The 22934-nt window shown below is 51.8% G+C and overlaps 8 protein-coding genes across 8 annotated transcripts; 5 read left to right on the top strand and 3 right to left on the bottom strand.

Annotated features, from left to right (window-relative positions):
* Positions 1-674: 674 nt before the first annotated feature.
* AFUA_1G12360 (uncharacterized protein) lies at positions 675-848 on the bottom strand (the record flags this gene model as incomplete). Its single annotated transcript, XM_747512.1, has 1 exon — positions 675-848. One exon carries the CDS (start codon positions 846-848, stop codon positions 675-677), a length of 174 nt encoding a protein of 57 aa, XP_752605.1.
* A 773-nt stretch (positions 849-1621) lies between these two features.
* AFUA_1G12350 (CAP domain-containing protein) lies at positions 1622-3386 on the top strand (the record flags this gene model as incomplete). The annotated part of the gene is made up of 3 exons (XM_747511.2): positions 1622-2226; positions 2281-2570; positions 2626-3386. 3 exons carry the CDS (start codon positions 1622-1624, stop codon positions 2691-2693), a joined length of 963 nt encoding a protein of 320 aa, XP_752604.1. The 3' UTR covers positions 2694-3386.
* A 153-nt stretch (positions 3387-3539) lies between these two features.
* AFUA_1G12340 (choline/carnitine O-acyltransferase) lies at positions 3540-8013 on the top strand. Its single transcript, XM_747510.2, has 5 exons — positions 3540-3866; positions 3912-5025; positions 5080-5109; positions 5167-7101; positions 7161-8013. Exons 2-5 carry the CDS (start codon positions 4638-4640, stop codon positions 7283-7285), a joined length of 2478 nt encoding a protein of 825 aa, XP_752603.1. The 5' UTR covers positions 3540-3866; positions 3912-4637; the 3' UTR covers positions 7286-8013.
* Positions 8014-9000: 987 nt separating this feature from the next.
* On the top strand, positions 9001-14516 carry AFUA_1G12332 (putative jumonji family transcription factor; the record flags this gene model as incomplete). The annotated part of the gene is made up of 5 exons (XM_001481676.2): positions 9001-10176; positions 10241-10338; positions 10400-11313; positions 11375-12428; positions 12542-14516. The coding sequence occupies exons 1-5, from the start codon at positions 9916-9918 to the stop codon at positions 14514-14516; spliced, it is 4302 nt and encodes a 1433-aa protein (XP_001481726.2). The 5' UTR covers positions 9001-9915.
* An 874-nt stretch (positions 14517-15390) lies between these two features.
* AFUA_1G12320 (uncharacterized protein) lies at positions 15391-16172 on the bottom strand (the record flags this gene model as incomplete). Its single annotated transcript, XM_747507.1, has 2 exons — positions 15391-15576; positions 15828-16172. 2 exons carry the CDS (start codon positions 16170-16172, stop codon positions 15391-15393), a joined length of 531 nt encoding a protein of 176 aa, XP_752600.1.
* A 543-nt stretch (positions 16173-16715) lies between these two features.
* AFUA_1G12310 (putative GABA permease) lies at positions 16716-19108 on the top strand. The gene is made up of 3 exons (XM_747506.2): positions 16716-17328; positions 17403-17963; positions 18020-19108. The coding sequence occupies exons 1-3, from the start codon at positions 17225-17227 to the stop codon at positions 18939-18941; spliced, it is 1587 nt and encodes a 528-aa protein (XP_752599.1). The 5' UTR covers positions 16716-17224; the 3' UTR covers positions 18942-19108.
* Positions 19109-19250: 142 nt separating this feature from the next.
* AFUA_1G12300 (acyl-CoA-binding domain-containing protein) lies at positions 19251-21106 on the top strand (the record flags this gene model as incomplete). Its single annotated transcript, XM_077803928.1, has 4 exons — positions 19251-19702; positions 19773-19886; positions 19968-20040; positions 20104-21106. The coding sequence occupies exons 1-4, from the start codon at positions 19687-19689 to the stop codon at positions 21104-21106; spliced, it is 1206 nt and encodes a 401-aa protein (XP_077660097.1). The 5' UTR covers positions 19251-19686.
* A 456-nt stretch (positions 21107-21562) lies between these two features.
* Positions 21563-22390, bottom strand: AFUA_1G12290 (coiled-coil-helix-coiled-coil-helix domain-containing protein; the record flags this gene model as incomplete). Its single annotated transcript, XM_747504.2, has 4 exons — positions 22285-22390; positions 21971-22198; positions 21743-21875; positions 21563-21661 (listed from the first exon to the last, which is right to left on the bottom strand). The coding sequence occupies exons 1-4, from the start codon at positions 22302-22304 to the stop codon at positions 21563-21565; spliced, it is 480 nt and encodes a 159-aa protein (XP_752597.2). The 5' UTR covers positions 22305-22390.
* Between the last annotated feature and the right edge of the window lie 544 nt (positions 22391-22934).

Raw genomic sequence — 22934 nt, 5'->3', positions numbered from 1 at the left:
TTTTGACGGCTAATCATCATTGACTACGTCGATGTCAACCCCTGGCAAGTACCGATGCCCTCTGTATGGAATATATTGTGTCGATGCGTAGTGGTTGGCCTGGAATCAGGAAAATGAATCCTGCTTAATTTTGAGCCATTAGTGGCATGGTGGGACTGAGATTAAGTGGAAATTACATGACAAGAGTTAATTGATTCCATTTCAGATTGCGTATGCTTGCTATGGAGAGAATGATACTGGTAAAGATGATCACCTGTTTTGCGTCAAGACCTGCTACATCCTCTTACCGATCATACTCAAGCTGATCTGTCTTCCCAGAAGTTCTGATTAGTCGTCTTACCGATGTTGTCGTCACCAGCATAACTCAAGGTCACTCGCAGTTGTAGCATGTAATAGAAAAAGGTAGGTAGCGTAAAGTAATATCATTAAAGTTCAACTTTGGACGGAGATCAGAGGCGCAAAAGTTATGCTCAAGGAGATCATTGGTTCAGGGCTCTCGGTGCCTGAAACGGGCGGCTCGTGCAGTCTGAGAATGGTTTAGTGACGGTCAGGGGGTCTGGGAATTTCTCAACCGTCAGGAAATTAATGCTCCATCTACGGAATAGTCTACTTGATTCTACCCTTTCGAGCACGACGAGCCAGTCTACGACAAAGAAGACAATAGTAATGAATATTTAGACAAATGAGATGACAAACCCATGGTTCAAGGTCCTCTCTATGGATACGAAATTTCTGATGTGGCTGTCGCATACTCCATCGAGGCCGCGGAATGCTAGATTACCAAGGGACAGACCAGGGCCCAAACGCTGCTTGGTATGCCGATGGTAGGTAAATATGTCAGGCGGCATTTATTCCCAGCAATTCCGCTGTTATGAAAGAAAAGAGAAAGAAAAGGGACAAAAAAAGAGACAAAAGAAAGAGACACAAACATCAAACAATCAGTCGAGTTCTGGATCTGGCGGCGATGGTCACTTGTATCAAGTTACCACCACCATCCACCCCTGAAGTTATTATATCCTTGGGAGTCCCCGCTCCAGGACATTTTAGTGTTGACTCTTTAATGCCTCTAATCACCAATTTAATTTGTCTTTGATTATTCCAGATCTCTTGGCCCCACTGATGAGGATAGAGCCGGCCCGCTAGCCTCCCTCACTCTTGCTTCTACTCTCTCCCCTTTCACGCCGCAAATCAACGAAATTATCGCTAGCTGGAGCTGCTGGCCACTACAGCTTGACTACCAAGGCGTCATATATTACCAGGCACTTTCTTTCCCTCTCATCTCTCCCACTCTGCCTTCTTTTGGTCCTCACCCTCCAAGCTCAACTCTTCTTCATCTCCGCCTGTGGCGTGCTCTTTTTCTTCACTCCTTTAGAAAAAGTGTCATCACGGCTGTCGTTCCTTTGTTTATACCTCCATCTACCAGACCGTACATACTCGGCCACTCTTTTCAGTGTCTTTCACATCAATCCGCAGTCGATCTGCCTACTGACAAGCACTCCTTGTCTTTCCAAAATCCGCTCGTCGATTTACTTCCAGGAGAAGTAATTTGGTTACACAGTTGATCTGTTGGAAATATCGCTCCATACTTTCAGGGACTCAGAAAATAGCCAGCTCTGGAATCATGCGTTACTCGTGGTTGATCGGCGCCGTCTGCGCTGCAGGTGCTCTCGCCAAACCTGTCGACAAACGGTCTTACGTTACCGATTGGACTATCGTGACCGTCACAGAGACCATCACCCTCCCTTATCAGCCTCCCCCAACCTCAACTCCGGCCTACTCCCCCATCCAGGCGGTCCAGCTCACTCAGACAGTCACCACCGTCGACCCTGCCCCTGCCCCTGCTCCTGTGGAGCCTGAAACTTCATCCGCCTCCCCTATCCCGACCACTGAGGCTGTCAATACAGCTCCGGTTGGTGTAGTAGAGGAATTGCCTGGGGCTGCTGCTTGGGCTTCGGCTTGGACATCGGCTTGGACATCTGCTTGGACATCTGCTTGGACCTCATCGGCTCCTGAGGCTGCGCAACCCACTACCCTTGCTACTTCGACCTCTACCACTGCCCCCGCTAGTGTTCCTACCGCTGCTGGCTCGAATGCTTACCAGTCTGCCGTCCTATACAACCACAATATCCACCGTAGCAACCACTCGGCCAGCTCCATGACCTGGAACACCACCCTCGAGTCCAGCGCCTATGAGCTTGCCTCACGATGTGTCTACCAGCATGACACGTGAGTACAAAGACCCCCAATGAACGATTGCGCTTGTTTGCTAACCCACTTCAGTGACATCGGCGGTGGTGGCTATGGTCAGAACATCGGATACGGTGTTTCGGCTGACGAGATCGGAGTCATGATCACCAATCTGATGTACAACGATGAGTTCGGCTACTATGATGGTCTGTATGGCCAGGCCAACCCTGACATGACTTATTTCGAGAAGTGGGGCCATTTCTCGCAGATCGTGTGGAAGAGCTCTGTCTCTGTCGGCTGCGCTACTGTCGTTTGCAATTCCCTCGGCAACGTGGACTCGAGTCAGCCATCGCCCTTCACCGTCTGCAACTACTACCCTCCTGGTAAGTGTGATCAATCTTTATCCCTTGAAGTATGCCGGTTCTGACCTGTCTATAGGTAACTTTGCGGGTGAATACGCTGACAACGTCCTCGCTCCGCTTGGACACGCCTTCTACTCGGCGTAAGCTGCCAATTCCGTGGATCTCCTGGTCTCGATTGTGATGAGGAAGTTGCCGGACCCTGCATGACATTCAATTTCTCCATTAACATTTACGAAGAAGTCAATTGGACCCCCGGACCCGTGGGTGTTTAGGCTTCAAATGGGACCATCTCCAGGGAACTAAAGATCATCAGTGGTTGTTTGATATATGGGATACTGTTCAATTTACCCGTGTGTGGAAAGTTACAATCACAAATTGCAATCGAGAACGGGACAACTTTCTGAAAGTTGTCAGCCATTCGTACCAAATCTCTCTTCTTGAATAAACCTTCTTGCGTTCTTTTTATTTTTCTTCGTGTTGCTGGTCACTTTCGACTTGTCTTGTGCCAAGGCTCCTCCTTGCTTCGCCGGGGAGATCTGCAAGCCCCCACATTCCCGGCCACGAGCCAGGTGGCGAGATAGACATGAATGTGACTTTGCTTTTCTTCGATGTGAATATTACGCGTTCGAATATTCTTTTTCCTGGTATATCAGTGCCAGCGACTTGATCATTGAGCTTGTCTTTTTTTGGGGTGTTTTGCTGGAGTATCATCTTATGAAATGGGCTTTGCTTAGAGTACGATATAACTGGAAGCGAATTGAGTTTTCTCAACACCAAGCAACAACCGACCCTGCAACAATCTGCGTCTTCCCCGTGCCCCTAAGCTCGTAAGCGTCGATAAACCGCAGGTCATTGGGACGTAGATAGGTAGTAGTTCAAGGTACCTGTCATACTTGAGTTAGTCGATACCTAGGGCGCTGAAGTAAGCAACACGTGACCTATCAATTAGAGTTAAGTGAGAGCTCCCCGCATCCAAACTTGCAGTGCGATCACAGGTCATGGAATGATGGAATATGGACCGCTCCCTTCGCCCGAGACGTCATCGGATCTTGTGCGAGACTAGCCCTTCGTGCAGCGGTCCAACTATCTCATGCCTAACGCTTGACTACTGAGAGCTAACATTATCGACTAGACTTGCTACCTGGTCCTTGCTCCTCGTCAGCACCAGCGGCTGGTATCAATTCTTGCTGTATCACTGCAGTGCAACTTCACCAACATCTCTTGAGAGCCTATCTCGGATAACCTCTTACACGGCATCTTGAAAATCACCTTGACTCATTGATTTGCCTCGTGTTGCTCATTCAGGGCTATAGTCGGGTCAGTACTATCTACAGTCCTCTGATCAATGTCTTAATCCTGCAGACGTCACACGGACATTCCTCCAACACCCCGCCACTGTGTCAGCTTAAGGAATCGAGGGGCGTCAGATAGCAAATCCATTTTTGCAATTATTCAATTGCTTTCACACCGATTCTACGAGACCTTTTACTCATCTTATATTTCCCTCTTGCTTTGTGCGGTGTCTGTTTCATGTGATTTCTGAACCTGCGTCTCTTGGCAGCCTAAGCTACCTGGCCACCGTACACTTACCTCCCGTTAAGCATTCCGTTCCCCCGACGTATACTACCATCAAAGGCCTCGGGCGCGGACGCCGGTGCAAGCGATCCACTGTGGTTGATGCAACCGCTGCAGGCTATCCCTCTATCTGATTTACTGTAAGCGTCCCTTTTCCCGCTGCCTGACGCTATTTTTCCTTTCGTCCCCGAGACACCAGCACATGCTCCACACCTCCGGCCTTCCATCCCCCGCAGGGGCCGTATACACTGATACTGTTCTATACTCTTCTACACATATAACAGTTTAGCCCTTTCGCCTTACATTCCATAATTTTTTCATCTTGTGAACTTTTGAACATCCGAAAAGCTCAGTCCAAGTACGCAATTATCCATGCCATCTTATTGCTTGCAAGATTGTCACTACTTCTACCGCAGCGCCTTACGTCTTTTGTCCATCCCGACTTTCCTCGCCTGCCGCTACGCTTAGTGCTTTTACCCTTGAAGGAGTAATTTTTTGTTCTCAGCTGACAATATGTCTTACTCATCCATGGCAGTCCGTTACTTCACAGCTCCAAAGCCACTGGGAGGCGTCATGGAAGCCCCCCGGTCTCAACCAAGCGTCGATGCTAGGGTTAATGCCTCCAACCCAACATCAGTGAACGGCGGATCAGCCCCGGCTCAGTCCCGTGAGAAAAAGGGCTTGACATTTGCCAACCAGGACTCACTGCCAAAGTTGCCTATTCCTGACCTTGAGAGCACATGCAAGAAATACTTAGAAGCACTATCAGCTTTGCAAACCCCACGAGAGCAGGAAGAAACAAAGGCTGCTGTTCAGGAGTTCCTCAAAACAGACGGCCCTATTCTTCAGGAGAAGTTGAAGAATTATGCCTCGTCCAAAACGAGTTACATTGAACAGTTCTGTATGTATTCTCTGAAACACGTCGCATGCAACTGCTCTAACATACAGCACATAGGGTACGACTCTTACTTGAACTATGACAATCGTAAGGACTTCTCCATGCTTCTTACAGCACTCGATCGCTAAGCTGACCTGGTCACAGCTGTTGTCTTGAATCTTAATCCGTTCTTTTTGCTGGAAGACGACCCCACGCCTGCCAGGAACAATCAGGTGACTCGGGCCGCGTCTCTTGTCGTATCTGCTCTCTCCTTTGTCCGGGCTGTCAGAAGGGAGGAACTACCACCTGACACGGTCCGAGGCACACCACTATGCATGTACCAGTACTCTCGACTATTCGGAACTGCGCGTCTACCCACGGACAATGGGTGTATCATCAGCCAGGACCCGCACGCAAAGCACATCGTGGTTTTGTGCCGGGGTCAGTTCTACTGGTTTGATGTTCTTGACGATAACAACGACTTGATCATGAGCGAGAAGGATATCGCCGTCAATCTGCAGGTGATAATTGGCGATGCCGAACAGACCCCAGTACAGGAGGCCGCAAAGGGTGCCCTTGGTGTTCTCAGCACCGAGAATCGGAAAGTATGGTCGGGTCTGAGAGATATACTAACCAAGGACGAGGGGTCTAACAACTCGGAGTGCCTAAACATTGTCGACACAGCATTGTTTGTCCTCTGTCTGGACGACACAGAACCGGAAAATACGTCGCAGCTTTGCGCCAACATGCTCTGTGGTACGAGCGAGGTCGTCAGAGGTGTCCAGGTTGGTACCTGTACCAACCGGTGGTACGACAAACTGCAGATTATTGTGTGCAAGAACGGAAGTGCTGGGATCAACTTTGAACACACTGGTGTCGACGGCCACACGGTTCTGCGCTTCGCTAGCGACGTTTACACAGATACGATCCTTCGTTTCGCTAAAACCATCAACGGTCAAGCCCCGTCGCTCTGGGCAACTGCCAGCCCTGATCCTTCAAAGCGGGACCCCAAGAGCTTTGGCAATGTCAGCACGACACCGCGAAAGCTCGAGTGGGACATGGTTCCTGAGTTGAGCATTGCCTTGCGGTTTGCCGAGTCTCATCTTGCCGATCTCCTTCAACAGCATGAATTCGCTGTTCTTGACTTTGAAGGATATGGCAAAAATTTCATCACTTCGATGGGCTTCTCTCCGGATGCCTTTGTGCAGATGGCATTTCAAGCCGCTTATTATGGGTTGTATGGTCGCGTCGAAAACACCTACGAGCCGGCAATGACCAAATTCTTCTTGCATGGGCGGACAGAAGCCATCCGAACGGTCACCAATGAGTGTGTTGACTTTGTGAAGACCTTTTGGGGCGACAACCCTGCGGAGCAGAAGGTCAACGCTCTTCGTAAGGCGACTGAAAAGCACACCGCCATCACCAAGGAATGCTCCAAGGGCCGGGGTCAGGATCGCCACTTGTACGCCCTGTATTGTCTTTGGCAAAGATCATTTGACGAGGACAGTCCGTCAGCGGGCAATAGCGTTGAAAATGGATCCAACGGATACTCGAGCCCCGTTGAGAACGGATCGGCGATCGGTTCTCCCAAAACGTCGTCCTCCATGTCTGAGGATGGCCTCTCCTCGAACGGCTATAGCTACCGCGGTATCCGCACACTGCAGCCCACTCCGGCCATCTTCAGTGACCCCGGCTGGGACAAAATCAACAACACGATCTTGTCAACATCCAACTGCGGCAACCCGAGTCTGAGGCATTTCGGTTTCGGACCGACATCCGCAGATGGATTTGGTATCGGTTACATCATCAAAGACGATTCTATCTCGATCTGTGCCTCGTCCAAGCACCGGCAGACCGCCCGGTTGATGCAAACACTGGAGTCGTATTTGTACGAGATTCGGAAGCTGCTCCGAGCCACCAACAGTAAGGCGGTCAGCCCTCGCACAAGCAGGGCACGCGAGATGGAGATGGTTGCCGAACGGTTCCAAAATGATCATCGTCGGGGCCGGCTAGTGCGTGGCGACTCTGGTTTGGTGCGACGGGGCACGGATACGCCAACTACGGACAGTGGCGATATCGAGGATGATGGCATGGGTGGATGTAGGTCTCTCTCAAGAAGCTATCTCTTTTCAAGACATTTGCTGACAATGACCGTATAGATGGCTTCTTTGACTCGGGCATGCTGCTTCATGCTCTAAAAGGATTGAGTGTCGACCGAGAGCGGGCCGATAAGCCTGCAAAACGTCGGTTCATCGGAAAGAAGCTGCGGTTAAACGAAATCTGATGCTTTACTGGTGACTTGTTGGATTGCCTTCTGCCAATCGTTTAGGTGTACATATGGTGTTCGTTCACTTTCACTCCACTGTGCATGATGCCATGATTTGCATATAGCTATATACCATGGAGATCTTTCTCAGTTGTTTGTTCTCTGCACAATAGTTCTTGTTCAGAAAACATCCGAGTTGCCCAGCCAACTTAAGACAGCTGGATCTGCCTGCCGATATATCACCACTCCATGCTTCGAAGTCATGTGATCCAAGGCATATGCTATACCACGGCACTTATGACACACGAGAAAAGAATGTCATGCAAGGCTACGCAAAATTTTGATGCTCTCCCTATGCAAGCAAGATTAGCTGCAGATTTCAAGGGGTGCCTGCGTATCCCAGGACGGCCTAATGCCACTCAGCAGAATCTCTTCTGTATGGGGCCAGAGGAAGAGAATACCGAGAGTGTAAAGTCTGGCTTGGCGAGGTCTGGCCAGTTCCTGACTTGACGGCAGGGAGGCAAAAGCGCCATTCGCCAACAAACTAACAGTACAGAGAGATCACTCCGACGAAGGGCACCTGGCGACGATGTTGGTATTGTGGCATCTCCCATACCATACATGCCTCAAGGGATAAGCGGAGCATGTAACTGGCTTTAAACGATCCTAGTATGAGATAGAGATATTCGCTGAACCCCGATTCTGAAGGACTTGAGACCATGGATCAGATCGGGCCCCTGGATGCTATATACATACATACATACATATAGTATCTGATCCTTACATGCACCTAGACTTGATCATGGGTTTGAAAGTGTATCACTGTGGAGGGCCTTGAACGAGGAATTAGCCTAAGGCAATAGTAGTATGCGCAGGTGGAAGGATAATCCAGCGACTTTGGAACTCCTATAGAAGCGGCTGGATAAACTGTTACGATGTCTGCTCGAAGCGGTCGCTGCTACCTTGACCGGGCACTCTGTTAGCCTGAGGCTCTTGAGGTATTATCTGCTAGCCATTAGGAGTGAGAGAACTAATCAACGCTGCAGGGAGAGCTCCTATGAGCTTTGTTTTGATAGGGATCAGTATGATGTTGTCTCCTCCACCAATTGAGACTGAATAGTGTTGGATCTAGCAGTTTCATGACCATGCCAATATTGACACGGATATTCTCATACGAGCTGGGCTTCAACTCTCGAAGATTTAAGGTACCTAGGCAAATCATGATTGCCAAGCCCAAAAGGAGCTTGCCGCTTTTACCACCGGCTAATTCCCTTATCTGGCGAATCAGAGTCTGTGCTGATGACTGGTGAGATCAGTGCTTTTGCTGGTCCGCTGGTACCCGAACTACTCAGTACTACGCAGCCTTGTACCTCGCATATTGCTGGGGCTACTCTGTGAGTGTAAATCTTATCCTGAGGGTTGCTATTGTTGGCAGCGGCATCACGCGAATCACGTGATGTCACACTTTTGTTGACCCTTGAGCACAAGCGATGCCTCGATTGTCGGGTCATTCAGCTTGGTTGCACTTCATTGTAGCCTCCTGAAAGTGCAGTAATAGTGGTGTCGCTAGTGACTTCCTTCCAGATTTTACTGTCGTCGTTGGATCAGTTGACAATTACATTTGATCGAGGCTCCGACGCCGGAGGCGTGCTATGATTTACTCGCAGCCACCAAAGTTACCTTACACCCTTGTATTCATCCTGTCGATTTGTCACCATATTTCTCAGGCCATCAGCCACTTTCCTTGCCCAGTTGGGTGCCTTAGACTCCTTTGGGTTGATTTTCAGGCGCTCAGGCTATCATCATCTTACATACTCTTCGACTCACTAGAATCCACAGCTCTCCACCCAGACACATCCCTTCCATCATTCTCTCAATCTCACTGGTGTTTCCCATCCTGCAAAATTCCACTTCAACTCTTTGTGGTTCTCCAAGCGTCAGGCCATCGTGCTCTGTCCGGTGGTTCCACTATCGACCTGTTTCGACGTGACGCTGGCATTGGCCCATTCTGTCTCTGGTTCTCTGTCCTTCCTGCCCTCCCTGCCCTTAGCTTCCCACTTCGCCTTTCTTCGCCTTTCCGCTAGTCCTTTAGCTGCAATCTTTGGTCGTATCACTTGCTGCTTGGTCCTGCAACACGGCAAATCTCCTCGCTCCAATCTCGCAGACCGGAGACTGGGAGGGGCCTTTGCTCTACTTGCTTTCGGCCTTTCCCAATACTGGTGATATCAATCTCATCTTTATTGACTTGCTAATTCTCTATCGCTTCATCTAGCACTGCCTGCCTATTGTTCTTCCCTTTGTTCCCATGGCTTTCTTGTCATCGAGATAGATATACCCTTTGTTCAGGTACCAAAGCTCAACGCCAGCTGCTTTCACTTTTTTCCAACCACCCCTTTGCCGACGGATTTTCCCCCTTCTGTCTAAGCGACATATCGAAAAGATATCGGAAAGACGAAACTCTACGATCGCAACGTTGAACGATCCTCCTACGACCGAAAATAGACTGATTCTCAGCTCGCCAACTTTCAACACTCCCTTCCCCGACCGCTGGGAATCCCTTTCTCGCCGTCGATCAGCGGTCGCACTTTCCGACGACGGCGCTCTCATCTTTATCGAAATCCTGTCCAAGTTTTCACATCTTGTTTGAGATGATGGCGGCAGCGCTTGATCAACCTCCTTTCGCTTCCCTCAGCGGTAGTCGTCCGAACGATGCCGCTTCCATGACACCTCCGCATAGCGCGAACGGCAAGAAAGAGGTCCCAGACGGTGTTCCCTCCGAGCTGTCAGACCTCGAATTGGATTCTAGTGCCTCTGCCGTCAAAATTGAGGACTCTGTTGAAGGAGAAGACAACGACGTGATTGAGCCTGACCATTACTATGGCGGCGGCAAGATTCCTGTTTTCAAGCCGGTCAGTCTTGCAATTTCATGGAATACCCCCCTTGCAAGTTACGGGCTGACGGAGTAACTGGCAGACGATGGATCAATTTCGTGATTTCCAGTCGTTCATCGGTAAAGTCGACCATTACGGCATGCGGTCGGGTATAATCAAGGTTATTCCTCCCAAGGAATGGTAGGAATTTTTCGGACCCTTCTGTTGTTTCAAAGTTGGTTCTGATCGTTTCTCAACCTAGGCTTGATGCTCAACCGCCCTTGGACGAAGCCGTCAAGAAAATCCGCGTGAAGAATCCGATCATGCAGGAATTCCACGGCTCTCACGGCACTTATACTCAGGCAAACATCGAACGACAACGGACGTACAATCTTCCTCAATGGAAAGCCCTGTGCGAGGAGAGCAGTCATCAGCCGCCTGCTCGGCGAGGCGAGAGACGTCGGAATCAAGAACGAGTCACACGTACCCCTGCGGCTCCCAAGCCTCAGACCACCACGTCAAATTCGCAAAAGCGTGGACCTGGTCGGCCACCAAAGCGAGCCAACCAGGTGAAAGTGAAGGAAGAGCCGCCTGCGGACGATGTTCTCGAGAAAACGAAACCGGAAGGTCCTCCAACGCCCGTATCACCCGAGTCTAACCCTGTTGAGACGAAGTCGGAGGAACTGAGCGATGGCGAGTCATTACCGGGACTTAAGCCCAAGGGTAGACAGCCCAAGTCCGTAACTGCGCGAAGAAAGCACAACAAGGGCGACAACATCGATTCCGTCGATGAAGAAGCATTCAAAAACTTCGACTACCGCATCCACGATCAGGAAGAATATACGCAAGAACGTTGTGAGGAGCTCGAGACTGCCTATTGGAAATCGCTCATGTTCAACAACCCGTTATACGGAGCGGATATGCCCGGTTCTCTGTTCGACGACAGCACTACGTCGTGGAACGTCGCCAAGTTACCCAACTTGCTGGATGTCATTGGACAAAAGGTTCCGGGCGTCAACACTGCCTACCTTTATCTGGGAATGTGGAAGGCTACTTTCGCATGGCATCTGGAAGACGTGGATCTCTACAGCATCAACTACATTCATTTTGGTGCACCGAAACAATGGTACAGTATCTCGCAAGAGGACGCTCCTCGCTTCGAACAGGTTATGAAGAGTAAGTTGGCACCGCTCCAGCCATATTCTGCGCTGTGGTGATACTGACACGTTCTCCTCAGGCATCTGGCCCAGCGATGCAAAATCCTGCGACCAGTTTCTTCGCCACAAGACCTACCTCGTCTCGCCAAGTATCTTGAAGTCCCAGTACGGTATTACTGTGAATAAGTTGGTTCATTACGAGGGCGAATTCGTCATCACCTATCCGTACGGCTACCACTCTGGCTTCAATCTGGGGTACAACTGTGCTGAGTCTGTCAATTTCGCGACGGAGAAATGGCTCGACTATGGTCGAGTGGCCAAGAAATGCAACTGTGAAGCGGACAGTGTCTGGATTGACGTCGACGAAATCGAACGGAAGCTGCGCGGGGAGGCGACACCCGAATACTACGATGACTTCGACAGCGATATGGACGTGATTGAAGGTGCTTCGGATCTCTTGACTCCGCCCCGCAGTGTGCCTGAGAAGACGTCAACCCGCGGTCGGAAACGCAAGCATCCTGGTGAAACGACCAAAGCGAAGCGTATGAGAGTCAACACCGAGATCCCTCGAAAAGCGCCCTGCGTGCTATGTCCGAACGACTTGGATTATGAAGACCTTCTTCCGACCGAGGACGGGAAATCTCATGCCCACCGACGATGTGCCCTGTACACCGAAGAGACCAGTATACTTCGTGACGAGGCCGGAAAGGAAGTGGTATGTGATATTGATTACATTCCTAAGGCTCGAATGGGCCTCAAATGCCTCTTCTGCCGCGAGGTCCGCGGTGCCTGCTTCCAATGCAACTTTGGAAAGTGTACACGGTCCTACCATGCCACATGTGCTTTACTGGCCGGCGTCCAAGTCGAACACGGCTCCATCGCTGTGATCGCCGACGATGGCAATCAGTACTCAGTTCCAAGTGTCGACCTTAAGTGCAAATACCATCGCCAAAAGAGGCCAACTTGGATGACCAACGACGCAGCTGACTATGACCGCAAAGTTAATGCGACCGCACAGCGGCTGGTAGTAGGAGATCTGGTGCAATTCCAGGCAGACAAGGAAATTAACGGTGCAGTGGTCCTGCAAAATCGACCTGAAGAACGAACTCTGTTGGTGAAGATTCTTCCACGAGGGTAAGTTTGCTGCCAAAGTATTTGTTGTGTGTGATTGTTTTGAAATTTCCCCATCGGGAATATCTACAGACATTGTGGCTGACGATATTTTTCTCTTTTTATCGATTATTCAGAGACGTAATTGAACTGCCATACAGATGGCTACTCATTGTACGCAAGAGTAATTTCGCGCCTCTCGCGCCAGGCACAAAGCCATTGCCAGCACACTTAGCTCGCAAGCCCGATGCTCGGAAGGAGTTGGAATCGGCGGTGCCGGTGGCAGGAAATCCTTTTGGCGACGGACCATCGCCGTATCAGTGGGCTGAGTTCGAGACGGTGGACGTAACTAAACACGTCTCAGCCCCACCGCCATTGCATGTTGACCTAAACAAGGGCGAGCAGATATGGTATTACATGGGGCAATCATCGACCGAATGTAGGGCTCAATATACACACAACCCTAGCGTGTCTGTCCACAACCCGCGCTCGAATTTCCTGGACAGCGTCAAGTCTCTTGGCGGTGTGGTGACCCGACTCCCCTCTTACCCCCACCATTTCCCTCAGTATGCATCTGCGTCTGCGTCTGCCGTTGTTGCCCCTCCTCCTCGCCAGCACAACCACCACCTTTCTCCTGCTGTTGCCGCTACCGCTGCCGCCGCCAGTGCTGCTGCTGCTGCCAATCGCCCTTCCCTCCTGCAGCGACCTCCTCTTGCCCCTCCTCCTACTGCTGCTGCCCCTCGTTCCTCCTCTTCCTCGACTGTTGTTTCTGCTGCTGCTGCTTCTGCGATGCCGTCGGCCTATCGAACCTTACCCACTCAGTCCGCTCGCCATGCTCCGTACCCGCAAGTCATCAAAGCACATAACAACCACCACCACCAACAACATCCCTTCTACCATTCTCCGCAACCCCTCCAACCTCCTCAGCAGCAGCAGCAGAACAACACCAACAACAACACCACCACCACCAATACCGCCAGCACCAATGGGCTCCCCGCCAATACCTTCGCCAATGTTCGTGAGCTCATTGCTCGCCGTCGCCTGGCGCAAATTACCGACCATGCCAATGTCTTCGCCGGGTATACCATCGTCAGCCCTGAGCTGGTAGTTGAGACGCTGCTGGGTCCCATGGGCTCGGTCCCACCACCTAATGGTCTGGAAAAGCTCGAGCTTGCCATGGCCCAGCAGCGTGTACAGCCTAGGGCTCCTGATGGGACCTTGCTACCATTGCAACCGCTGAACATGCGATCGGAGGAAGTCACCAGACTTTTGCAGATGCTCCGATTCTCACTTGTCAGTCACCGCGAGCGGTTGGATGTCTTGCAGAAGAGGGAGTCGGAGAATATCAAGCAGGAGGCTACCGCCAAAGGCAGTGCTGCCTCGGCCAAACTGGCCGGCAAGTATGCTTACCTTGACCAGCAGCGTGCTCAGGCTCCGACCGTCTACCAGTCTCCCTACGATATGCCATCCGGGTTCACCGAGTACGCCAAGAAGACTTATGAACTTATCCCCTGCGCGCCAGAGCTGCCCAAGCCTTCCCTGGCAAACGACTACTTTGCCAGCCTGTCAACCGAAGATCAAGAGAAGATCCTTAAGACTTGTGGCAGCTTCGTGCAGCGAGCGATCGAGCGTTCGGCACCCCACAGCCGCCAGAATTCGGCTTCGAACCTTCGACTTACGTCGGCGCTGGCTCAACAAACGGAGAATCCGACTATCGACATTACCACGGTGGAGGATCTGCCATTATCTGGTCTCGACTTACCCCTCCACGCAGACTCTCCGTGCTCCAGTTTCAGTCGGTCGCATCTGAGGTTCCAGTCGCCCAATGATTTCACCAGTCACGGGCCCGAAGCTCACCACGATCATCATGACCTTTTCGGTGACCAACAGGCGAACACACGGTTCTGGCAGCACGGCCCGTGGGCAGCGGGAGATGGTAATACCCCCAATGAGGAGAATCGACCGTTCTTCGGCCCTCACGAGCGACTTAAGCACGATTATGCCTCGTCTGACATATCGCTCGGCCGGGGTCCTGGCTCTCTGCACTCGGTCGACATGGCCGGCTTTGGCTTAGATGGAACCGATGACATCTGCGCGGAGCTCAGCCCGTGATGGAAGATGGTGCTTGCATGATAGAAATGCTCTCTGTACATGCGTGCCGCTTATGAGCTACATCATCTCATGTAACGACTTATCTGGATTGATGACTGCATGATTGGGCGTTTTAAAGTTTTTCTCTTTTCGTTATGCGGAGTTTTTCGTCGACATTTCCGATCTTTTCGATTCATCACTCCTCGTCCTGGTCTATTCACAACGGAGTTGACGCTAGCTGGCTGGTTGCAACTCACCTCGAGGCCTAGCGCTTGGAAGGCCTTCCTTGTGGTTTGAAACGGAGGCGTCCTTTTTTATGGACCAAAGGAAGGGCGAGGCGGCAATGAGTGAGCAGATGCCAAGCAAGTGAAAGCCCGATGGAAAAGGCAAGCCGGCACCGGGATACTCTGTCTTCCCTCTTATTCAATATCAGACTGCGGCACACCGATCGCGCGACTTTAGGCATTTGCCGCACATTGCCTGCACTGCGCCACTGATCTTCCCACTTGGGTGCTGCCCCTCCTTTTATGTGACTGTTTCTGTGATGATGCTTTCCCATATTTGCTCCTCTTAGCTCTCACCGTCTTTTCTCTCACCCCTGTCGTCCTCATTCACCGTGCCGGGTCTCTCAAGCATGATTCGACCCACTGGACTTACTCTTCGCTTGCGATCATGCGGACTTCACACAGCACACGACCCGAAGCGAATCTTAAAAAAAGCTCAAAGGAGATAAAATGATGAAGTATCTCTACCTCGATCCCCTTTTTTGATACCCCCTAATTGCCCTCCTGTGTCATGCCCTTTGTTCCTTATCATTATCTTTCCCCTTCGAAAGCTCCCTTCCTATCTTCCTTTACTGGCGCTCATCCTTGCTGGACTCCGACCATTTATCAAGTCAGCATGACTTTTGATTCTTCTCCGCAGGAGAGAAGGTTAGGTGATTTCGGCCCTCCGTGGATGTGGCAGCCGTCACCGATATGTGTGACAGTCGACATGATGTATTTTGAATGATAGCTGTCAATGAACAAGCTAGTGTAGCACTTTGCTTTTTGTACTCTTCTCGAATTTCGACAGTAAGGGCCTGAGGTGCAGTCAAGCAATGACTAGCTCTGGCTGTTCACCCGATATGGAAGAGAAGCGCTCCGTCGTACAACGACCGACAGCTTATGACTTAGAGGCTTCGGGAATAGCTTGATGGCGGTACTTAGGATTTTCTTTCCTTGAGGTCGATTGAGCTAATATACCTCAAATGGCTTCAAGTACTCGTTAAATTATACGTCCAGCACTAGTGCAACTATTTGAAGACTTAGATCTACGGCATTGCGTTCTAACTGCCCACACGCTCAATTCCGGGACGTAAGCCGGCCTGCTCATGAACATGCCCGCAACAAGCAAGGTTAGAACCTGAGCCCATGAAACGGCTCTAGTCACCCACCTTGCAAACCGGAAGAAGCGCAGCATGGGTGCATGACACATAGATCGCGCTGAGGTAAGCATCTCATGGAGACGGGGAGTCATGGCCACAAGCAGCACGTGGAAGATAATCCGGGGTAGTTGATCGAGGCTGGGGATGGAGGGATGGACGGATTTCCGAGCGATCATCCAGACTGGGGACCGCTCAAAGAAGTGGGCGGGAAAGCTGGGGAAACCTCCAGGTCCCACAGCCATCGCTGCCATGACAGCGGCACGGTCTCTATCTTCGAGCTTGGAGCTTGCGTTCTGGATTTGAGAGCTGTTGGATACAACATTTCCCCCGCAAAAATCAGGACGTACAGCCTGGAAAGTGGCAAATGGGATGGTCCAAGATGGGGCTCTCCGGGCGGTACCGAATAGTTCCTAGGGTGCAGGAAAGTCTGTTAGTCATGGATTGCTTGGGTTCATTTGCATATTGCACTACTTCTCCTCTGTCCTGCGCTAGACATTTTTTTCACGTAGTCATGGTTTAACAGTTGAAAGTATTGAACGAGCATGATCATTATGTAGCTAGAGATTGACATCTGGACCGAATCAAGCATGTTGTCTGTAGAATGGAGATAAGGGAATTCTATCGACATCAGAGATAATGAACTCAGGAATATCTATCACCCAAAACTATCTTGCTGTGTGTCCCCAGGCTCTATCAGCGCGCTCCCGTGATAAAGCGCGCTTTCGGACCGCCCGTTGGCCTCGTGAGTCGAGAGAGGCTGACCCGTCCATGGGCCCCGAAACCGGCTGCAATTGGGCTGATCTGTCCGTTGCTTATCGGTTTCTCCAGTCTGTGTCAGACTCTCTCAGCTGCCCTCGGCTCTGTGCCTATCTACGGTCGTATCCACTATCCACTCTGTCTCCATCGCTGATATGCGGGGTTGAGTCCATACGCACCTTTTCCCGCCAAGTCTTCACGAGACACCGTCGACGGTCTTCGAAGCTAGTAGCTTTAGCAGGTCCTCGAGTTATCTACGGACGGCGGGAGCTTATTTTCTGGTCTATCTCTCGTGTTCAAATTGATCTAGCTTGCCATACTTAGCGGAGATGTTATCTTCGTGTCTTGCCTTCAAATATCCACTGATTCCCCCTTGACTAGTTCGTCTCCAATAGCGGGACACTCTGTGTTCACATCACCACTCTAATATTGCTGCAATAAACCACTTGAGCTGATTTAATATCGACTACTTGAGCCTTTGACTTGATATAACTCCGGTACTGATCTCAAAACTTTGCTGCACCATCTTCTAGACATCGCCGAGGCCATGCACGCGGCCACTGTTGATGCCAGCGCCGACGCGGCGCTGGCCAGGATGGGCTATAAGAGCGAATTACCTCGTAATCTGAGCATGTTGAGTATTCTCGGACTGTGCGTGATTCTTCAAGACGTCTTCTCCCTGCGTGGCACTGGTGCAGCTACTGATCGGTCGCATGTCCAAACAGTTCCTTTGCCATCATGGCCGCGCCCTTCGGTCTCAGCACCACCATGTACATCACCCTGACCGACGGTCAATCCGTCACCATAATCTGGGGCTGGGTCCTCGTCACCTTGATCTCGATCGCGATCGCCGCCTCGCTGGCCGAAATCTGCGCCGTCTACCCGACCGCCGGCGGCGTGTACTACTGGAGCGCCATGCTGTCGACCAAGGAATGGGCCCCGATGATGTCCTTCATTGACGGATGGTTGACACTCGTCGGAAACTGGACCGTCACGCTCAGTATCACCTTCTCGACCGGCCAGCTGATCCTGAGTGCGATCTCGCTGTGGAACGAGGACTTTGTCGCCAATGCGTGGCAGACCATCCTGATGTTCTGGGCGGTGGTGCTCGTCTGTGCAATGGTCAACATCTTCTTCTCCAAGTACTTGGATTTGATCAACAAAGTGTGTATCTTTTGGACCGCGGCTAGTGTGATCATCATCTTGATCGTTCTTTTATCGATGGCGGATAATCGGCGGGATGCGGCGTTTGTTTTTGGGCATTACGATGCGTCGGATAGTGGGTGGTGAGTAGTCTCTCAATCGTCATGGTGTCGTCGTCGGGAATGCTGAACTCCCTTAGGCCTTCTGGATGGGCTTTCTTCGTCGGTTTGCTGCAGGCAGCTTACACCTTGACGGGGTACGGCATGGTCGCAGCCATGTGTGAAGAAGTGCAGAATCCTCATCGGGAGGTCCCCAAGGCAATTGTCCTTTCGGTCGTCGCCGCTGGTATCACCGGTCTCATCTACCTGATCCCCATTCTCTTCGTTCTGCCGACCGTGAAGGACCTCCTCAGTGTGGCCAGTGGCCAACCCATCGGCCTCATCTTCAAGACAGCGACTGGCTCGGCCGGTGGTGGGTTCGGCTTGCTGTTCCTCATCCTCGGTATTGCCATGTTCGCCGGCATTGGCTCCCTGACGGCGGCCAGCCGGTGCACCTACGCATTTGCCCGTGACGGGGCCATCCCCGGATTCCGCATCTGGCGCAAAGTCAACAAGCGCCTCGATGTGCCCGTCTATGCCGTCTTGCTCTCCGCCGCGGTCGACTGCCTCCTGGGCTTGATCTACTTCGGCTCGACCGCGGCCTTCAACTCGTTCACCGGTGTCGCCACGATCTGCCTGTCGACTTCGTACGGTCTTCCAATCCTCATTTCCATGGTCCGTGGGCGCCGGGACCTCAAGGAATCTACCTTCTCTCTCGGAGCATTCGGGTATGCGATCAACGCTGTTACAGTGTGCTGGATCGTCCTGGCGGTAGTCCTCTTCTGCATGCCTGTCTCCCTGCCGGTAACTGCCAGCTCGATGAACTACGCCAGCGTCGTGTTCGCGGGGTTCGCGACAATCAGCATCATTTGGTACATTGTCTATGCCCGCAAGCATTTCACTGGACCACCTGCGTCGGCCGAAGAAGTAAGGGCGCGGCCTGTGATGACAGGAAAAGCGGTTGTAGATGCCGAGAATGCATATTCGGATGGATCGATGTCCTCCAAGAAGGTGGAGCAATGATCTTCCTGCTGTTGTACTAGTTTCTTTTTTCTGTGTACTGAGCTCTTTCTGTGCCTGGTGCAGATGAAGGTATCCATCGAGCACCCATCTGTTTCTATATGTATCACCACAATAAGAACGCTAGCCACTAGAAACCTAAATTATATAACTATTTACTAGAAACGCGACCGTTCAAGTGTTCTGTTGACGAGGACGCGGAGCTGTTGGGTGTGTGTCATCTGTTCAATCACAGGTCCCAGCTGTCAGGGACTCCGAGAGCCGCGGTACAACCTGTTCGGGCAAACCATCGAGCAATCAATCACCCCCCAACGAGTCCACGACACGATAGCCAACGCATCCACCCCTGTCTTCTCATCCGCCAATTGCACAGAAAAAGGAGAATACAGCCATCTAGTACAAGAACTCCAGTCTCCAATTCCGCCCATAATAACCCCCTTCATCTCCCACTCCATTCACCATCCAATCGCTGTTGGTCGGCGCTGCAATCCGGGGAAAGCTTGGGGATCTCGTGCGGTCCGCTCCGATTGTCCTCAGTGATCAGTAACATTCGCCTCTCCTTTTCTACACTCGACTACCGACCGGTCCCAGCGCCGTCCGAAGCGGAGGACCGTCTTCAAAGCTGGAGCAACCACCGTTGATACTCGCGCGATACCTGCAGGAGAAGCCACCGCCGGAATTCGTCGATCGCAAGTTCCCTGTCAGCTCTCATGAAGGACAGGCTCGGTTCGAGGCTTCAGATCTCACCATGTCGGACTCTGTGGGTATGTAAACGGACGACAAGGGGTGTCTGGCTGTTGATCGGGTTGCTGATCTGTTGTTTTTGCCTGCTAGATCGAGTCTTCGTCCATGCCCTCAATACCGTTAAACGCATCCCGCGGACGGGCACCGCGAGACCGCCTGCTGCGGAGAGATTAAAGCTTTATGGACTGTACAAGCAGAGCATGGGTAGGCGCTTCTTCGATACAGGGATGATTCGGCTTTGCGTGTCCGGGATAAAATATGCTGATTGATGATTGAATCCCACAGAAGGCGATGTGGAGGGCGTCATGGACCGACCCGTCGGGAACACTGCTGATGTCTACGCGGAATGTGAGAAATGGTATGCTGGTCCTTTCGCTTTTTTGTTTGCTGGTCTTATCGGGCCGATGCTGATCAGACGCAGGGACGCATGGTACGCCCAGCGCGGGCTCTCCCGCACGGAGGCCAAACGGCGCTACATCTCCACCCTCATCGACACAATGCACCGGTACGCTTCGCAGACCCCCGAGGCGCGCGAGCTCGTCGCGGAGCTCGAGTTCGTCTGGGACCAGATCAAGTCGAATACCTCGTCCTCGTCCTCGTCGAGCCCCATGCAGAATGTGGGTGTGCCGCCGCTACCCCAGCCGAACTATGCGAGTATCGGGGGCCGGTTGGCCCGTCCGATCTACGAGGATATCATTGCTACCGCGCGGGATAATCACAGTCGGGAGCGGAACCATGGAGATTCCAGGTTACGTGTACTCAGTCCGGTGAGTCAGCCTGATGGGCTGTATGAGCGGCGCGGGAACAAGGACATGGGGGATGAGGAGGCACAAGTATTGGAAGATGAGGATGAAGAGGACGAGGACGAGGAAGAGTACGAGGAGGCCCAGGATACCATTTACGAGGATGATGACGACAACGACGACGACGACGACAACAACAACAACAACAGCAACAGCAATAGCAACAGCCAAAGCCAAGAGAACAGCCACAGATTCGATGATGATCCCGACGAGGCGCAGTCCCGAGGTCGAACGCGAGGGTTACAACCAGCAACAGCAGCAGGAGACAAGAAACACCGCGTTGTAAGCTCCGGCGAGCGCGACCGCCGATGGCGACGGAGGGTCGAGCAGGCCTTGACCAAGATGACCGCCGAGATCGCCGCGGTCCGCGAGCAGATGGAGGCACGGGCACTGGCGAGCCGGCGTCGGTCTGCGCTGTGGACCTGGCTGAAGTGGATTGTTTGGGTGACCCTACGACAAATCATCTTCGATCTGGCAATCTTGGGCATGGTCCTCATCTGGATGCGGATCAAGGGCGACCGACGACTTGAAGAGAAGCTCAAAGTCGGGTGGTCCGAGGTGAAGACCCGACTGGCCAAACTCAAGTCCCTGCGACGGTTTCCTGGATTAGATATGGTCTGAATTGACCGGGACGGTCGCGTACCTTTCTTTTTCTCTAGTACATATTGTGTTGAATTTCTTATGTTTTCCATTTATATGGGCCTTCATCCTTTCAGGCGTGCTGATTTGATATTCCTTCGTTTTGGTCCTTTTCTTTTTCTTGTATCATTGACGATTGAATCTTCTATACATACAGGGGGCTTCCAAGAGCAGGTGTCAATTGCTTGAAGTACGCATGCATCGGAGGGGTATACTGTATTCTAATGCATACTAGACGCATTCATTCGGTAGCATCAAACGTGGAGTACTTCAGACAAGCCCTGGTCCTAGAGCCGATTATTGCTCCGTAGAAACGACTTGATAAACAATTGATCATTCCTGATGCTAATATATACACAGACAAGCCTTTCGATCAGAAACACCGAGATTCCACGACAGAAAGCGAACGAGTGGGAATTAGGAAAAGACATAGGTACCCTAATATTGAGGACCGGGGAACTGGGCATACAGCTGCTTGGGCCGCAGATGTACGGGGGTCTGGCCCTCGGGGGCTCCAGGGATGGTCTTCTTGAGGCCCTATTCATAGTCAGCACAAGCCCAACACAGTCTATTAAAGCCGAAGAGGTGGACTCAGCCGAAGACGCGTCGCGGACGTACCAGCTTCTCAAAAACACAGCTGTTGAGCTCCATCTCGGGCTTCCGGCACTCCCATAGATTCTGGTTGTTGTTCTCAAGGCATTCCCAGTGAGCGTTGAACTGCTTCAAGCAGTGGGTGTTGATGTCCTTGATCCTGTTACCACGATATGCCTCGATTAGCCTCGGAACCGACTCCTGCACAACCCGCATAGAATCTGAACGCAAGCATGACGGAAGAGAAAAACGTACACACTCGCCGCACAACGGGTGACCTTCCGGCCCTCTTTCAGACACTCCAGCTCGCCCCGGCCATTCGCCTCGGCCTTGCACTTCATAAAATCGTCATTGAACGCCTTGCAGCGGTCGCCAATAAAGTAGGATGCGCTCAGTAGCGGCGCAGACGTCGCTCCAATCTCCTCCACCTTGGGGATGTCGCTGGGCATCGGGGTGGTGTCCACGAGGACATGTTGGTTGAACCTGGGAGCTTGGTTAGTTTCTCGCCGGGGCGTGCGGGGAAGGGCGTGGATGGAGCAATTGGAGGCTGGAGCGAGCAAAGAACATACTGGGGCTCTCTCCGGGACATCTTGACGGGCTGCCTGGCTGGGGGATATGCTCAATCACAGAGGAGATGGGCGGGATTGCGTGAATGGAGTGACCGGTTCAGGACGGAGCTGCGAGTTTGGAAGGGTCGGTTTTTGCGTGTCTCTGATTGGCTGGTGTGTAGATTATGTAAGGTGATGCCGTTGTCTGCGGACTGCAGATGCTGCAGTATGGACTAGGTGCCTGGGTAACCACGTATCAAGGTGTTTTTGCTGAAGGCAGTGTCATCATACTCCAACTATTGTCAATATTCAAAAGCATGTAGCGTCATCAATAGTCTCATCAGTCAAATGCTCACATTGAGCAAAGTGTTGACTAATCGCACTGCGCCTGGTCAGGTATAAGTCACGTGACGCGACCGCAAAAAACAATGCAGCTCCCAGTGTAGTGGACAAGCTCCAGGTGTTGCTTAGACACACCGACTTCTTTTGCCCGGCCACCTCTCTTTCCGTAGAATGAGGTGCTAAAGGGCTAGTCTTATTTGGATTTTATTCTAAAGCAAAGCAGGCCCGACGGTCCCTCACTTATCAGACCCTTCACAATCCTCCTCAGTGTATCCGTTGCTGAGCTCCAATCGCATAAATTCCGCCCGACTTCGCGCTCAATCGCGTTA

Source organism: Aspergillus fumigatus, chromosome 1, assembly GCF_000002655.1.
Source record: "Aspergillus fumigatus Af293 chromosome 1, whole genome shotgun sequence".
In the NCBI taxonomy this organism is placed as follows: domain Eukaryota; kingdom Fungi; phylum Ascomycota; class Eurotiomycetes; order Eurotiales; family Aspergillaceae; genus Aspergillus; species Aspergillus fumigatus.
The sequence above is the reverse complement of the archived record's forward strand: the minus strand, read 5'-3'. Positions and strand labels throughout refer to the sequence as shown.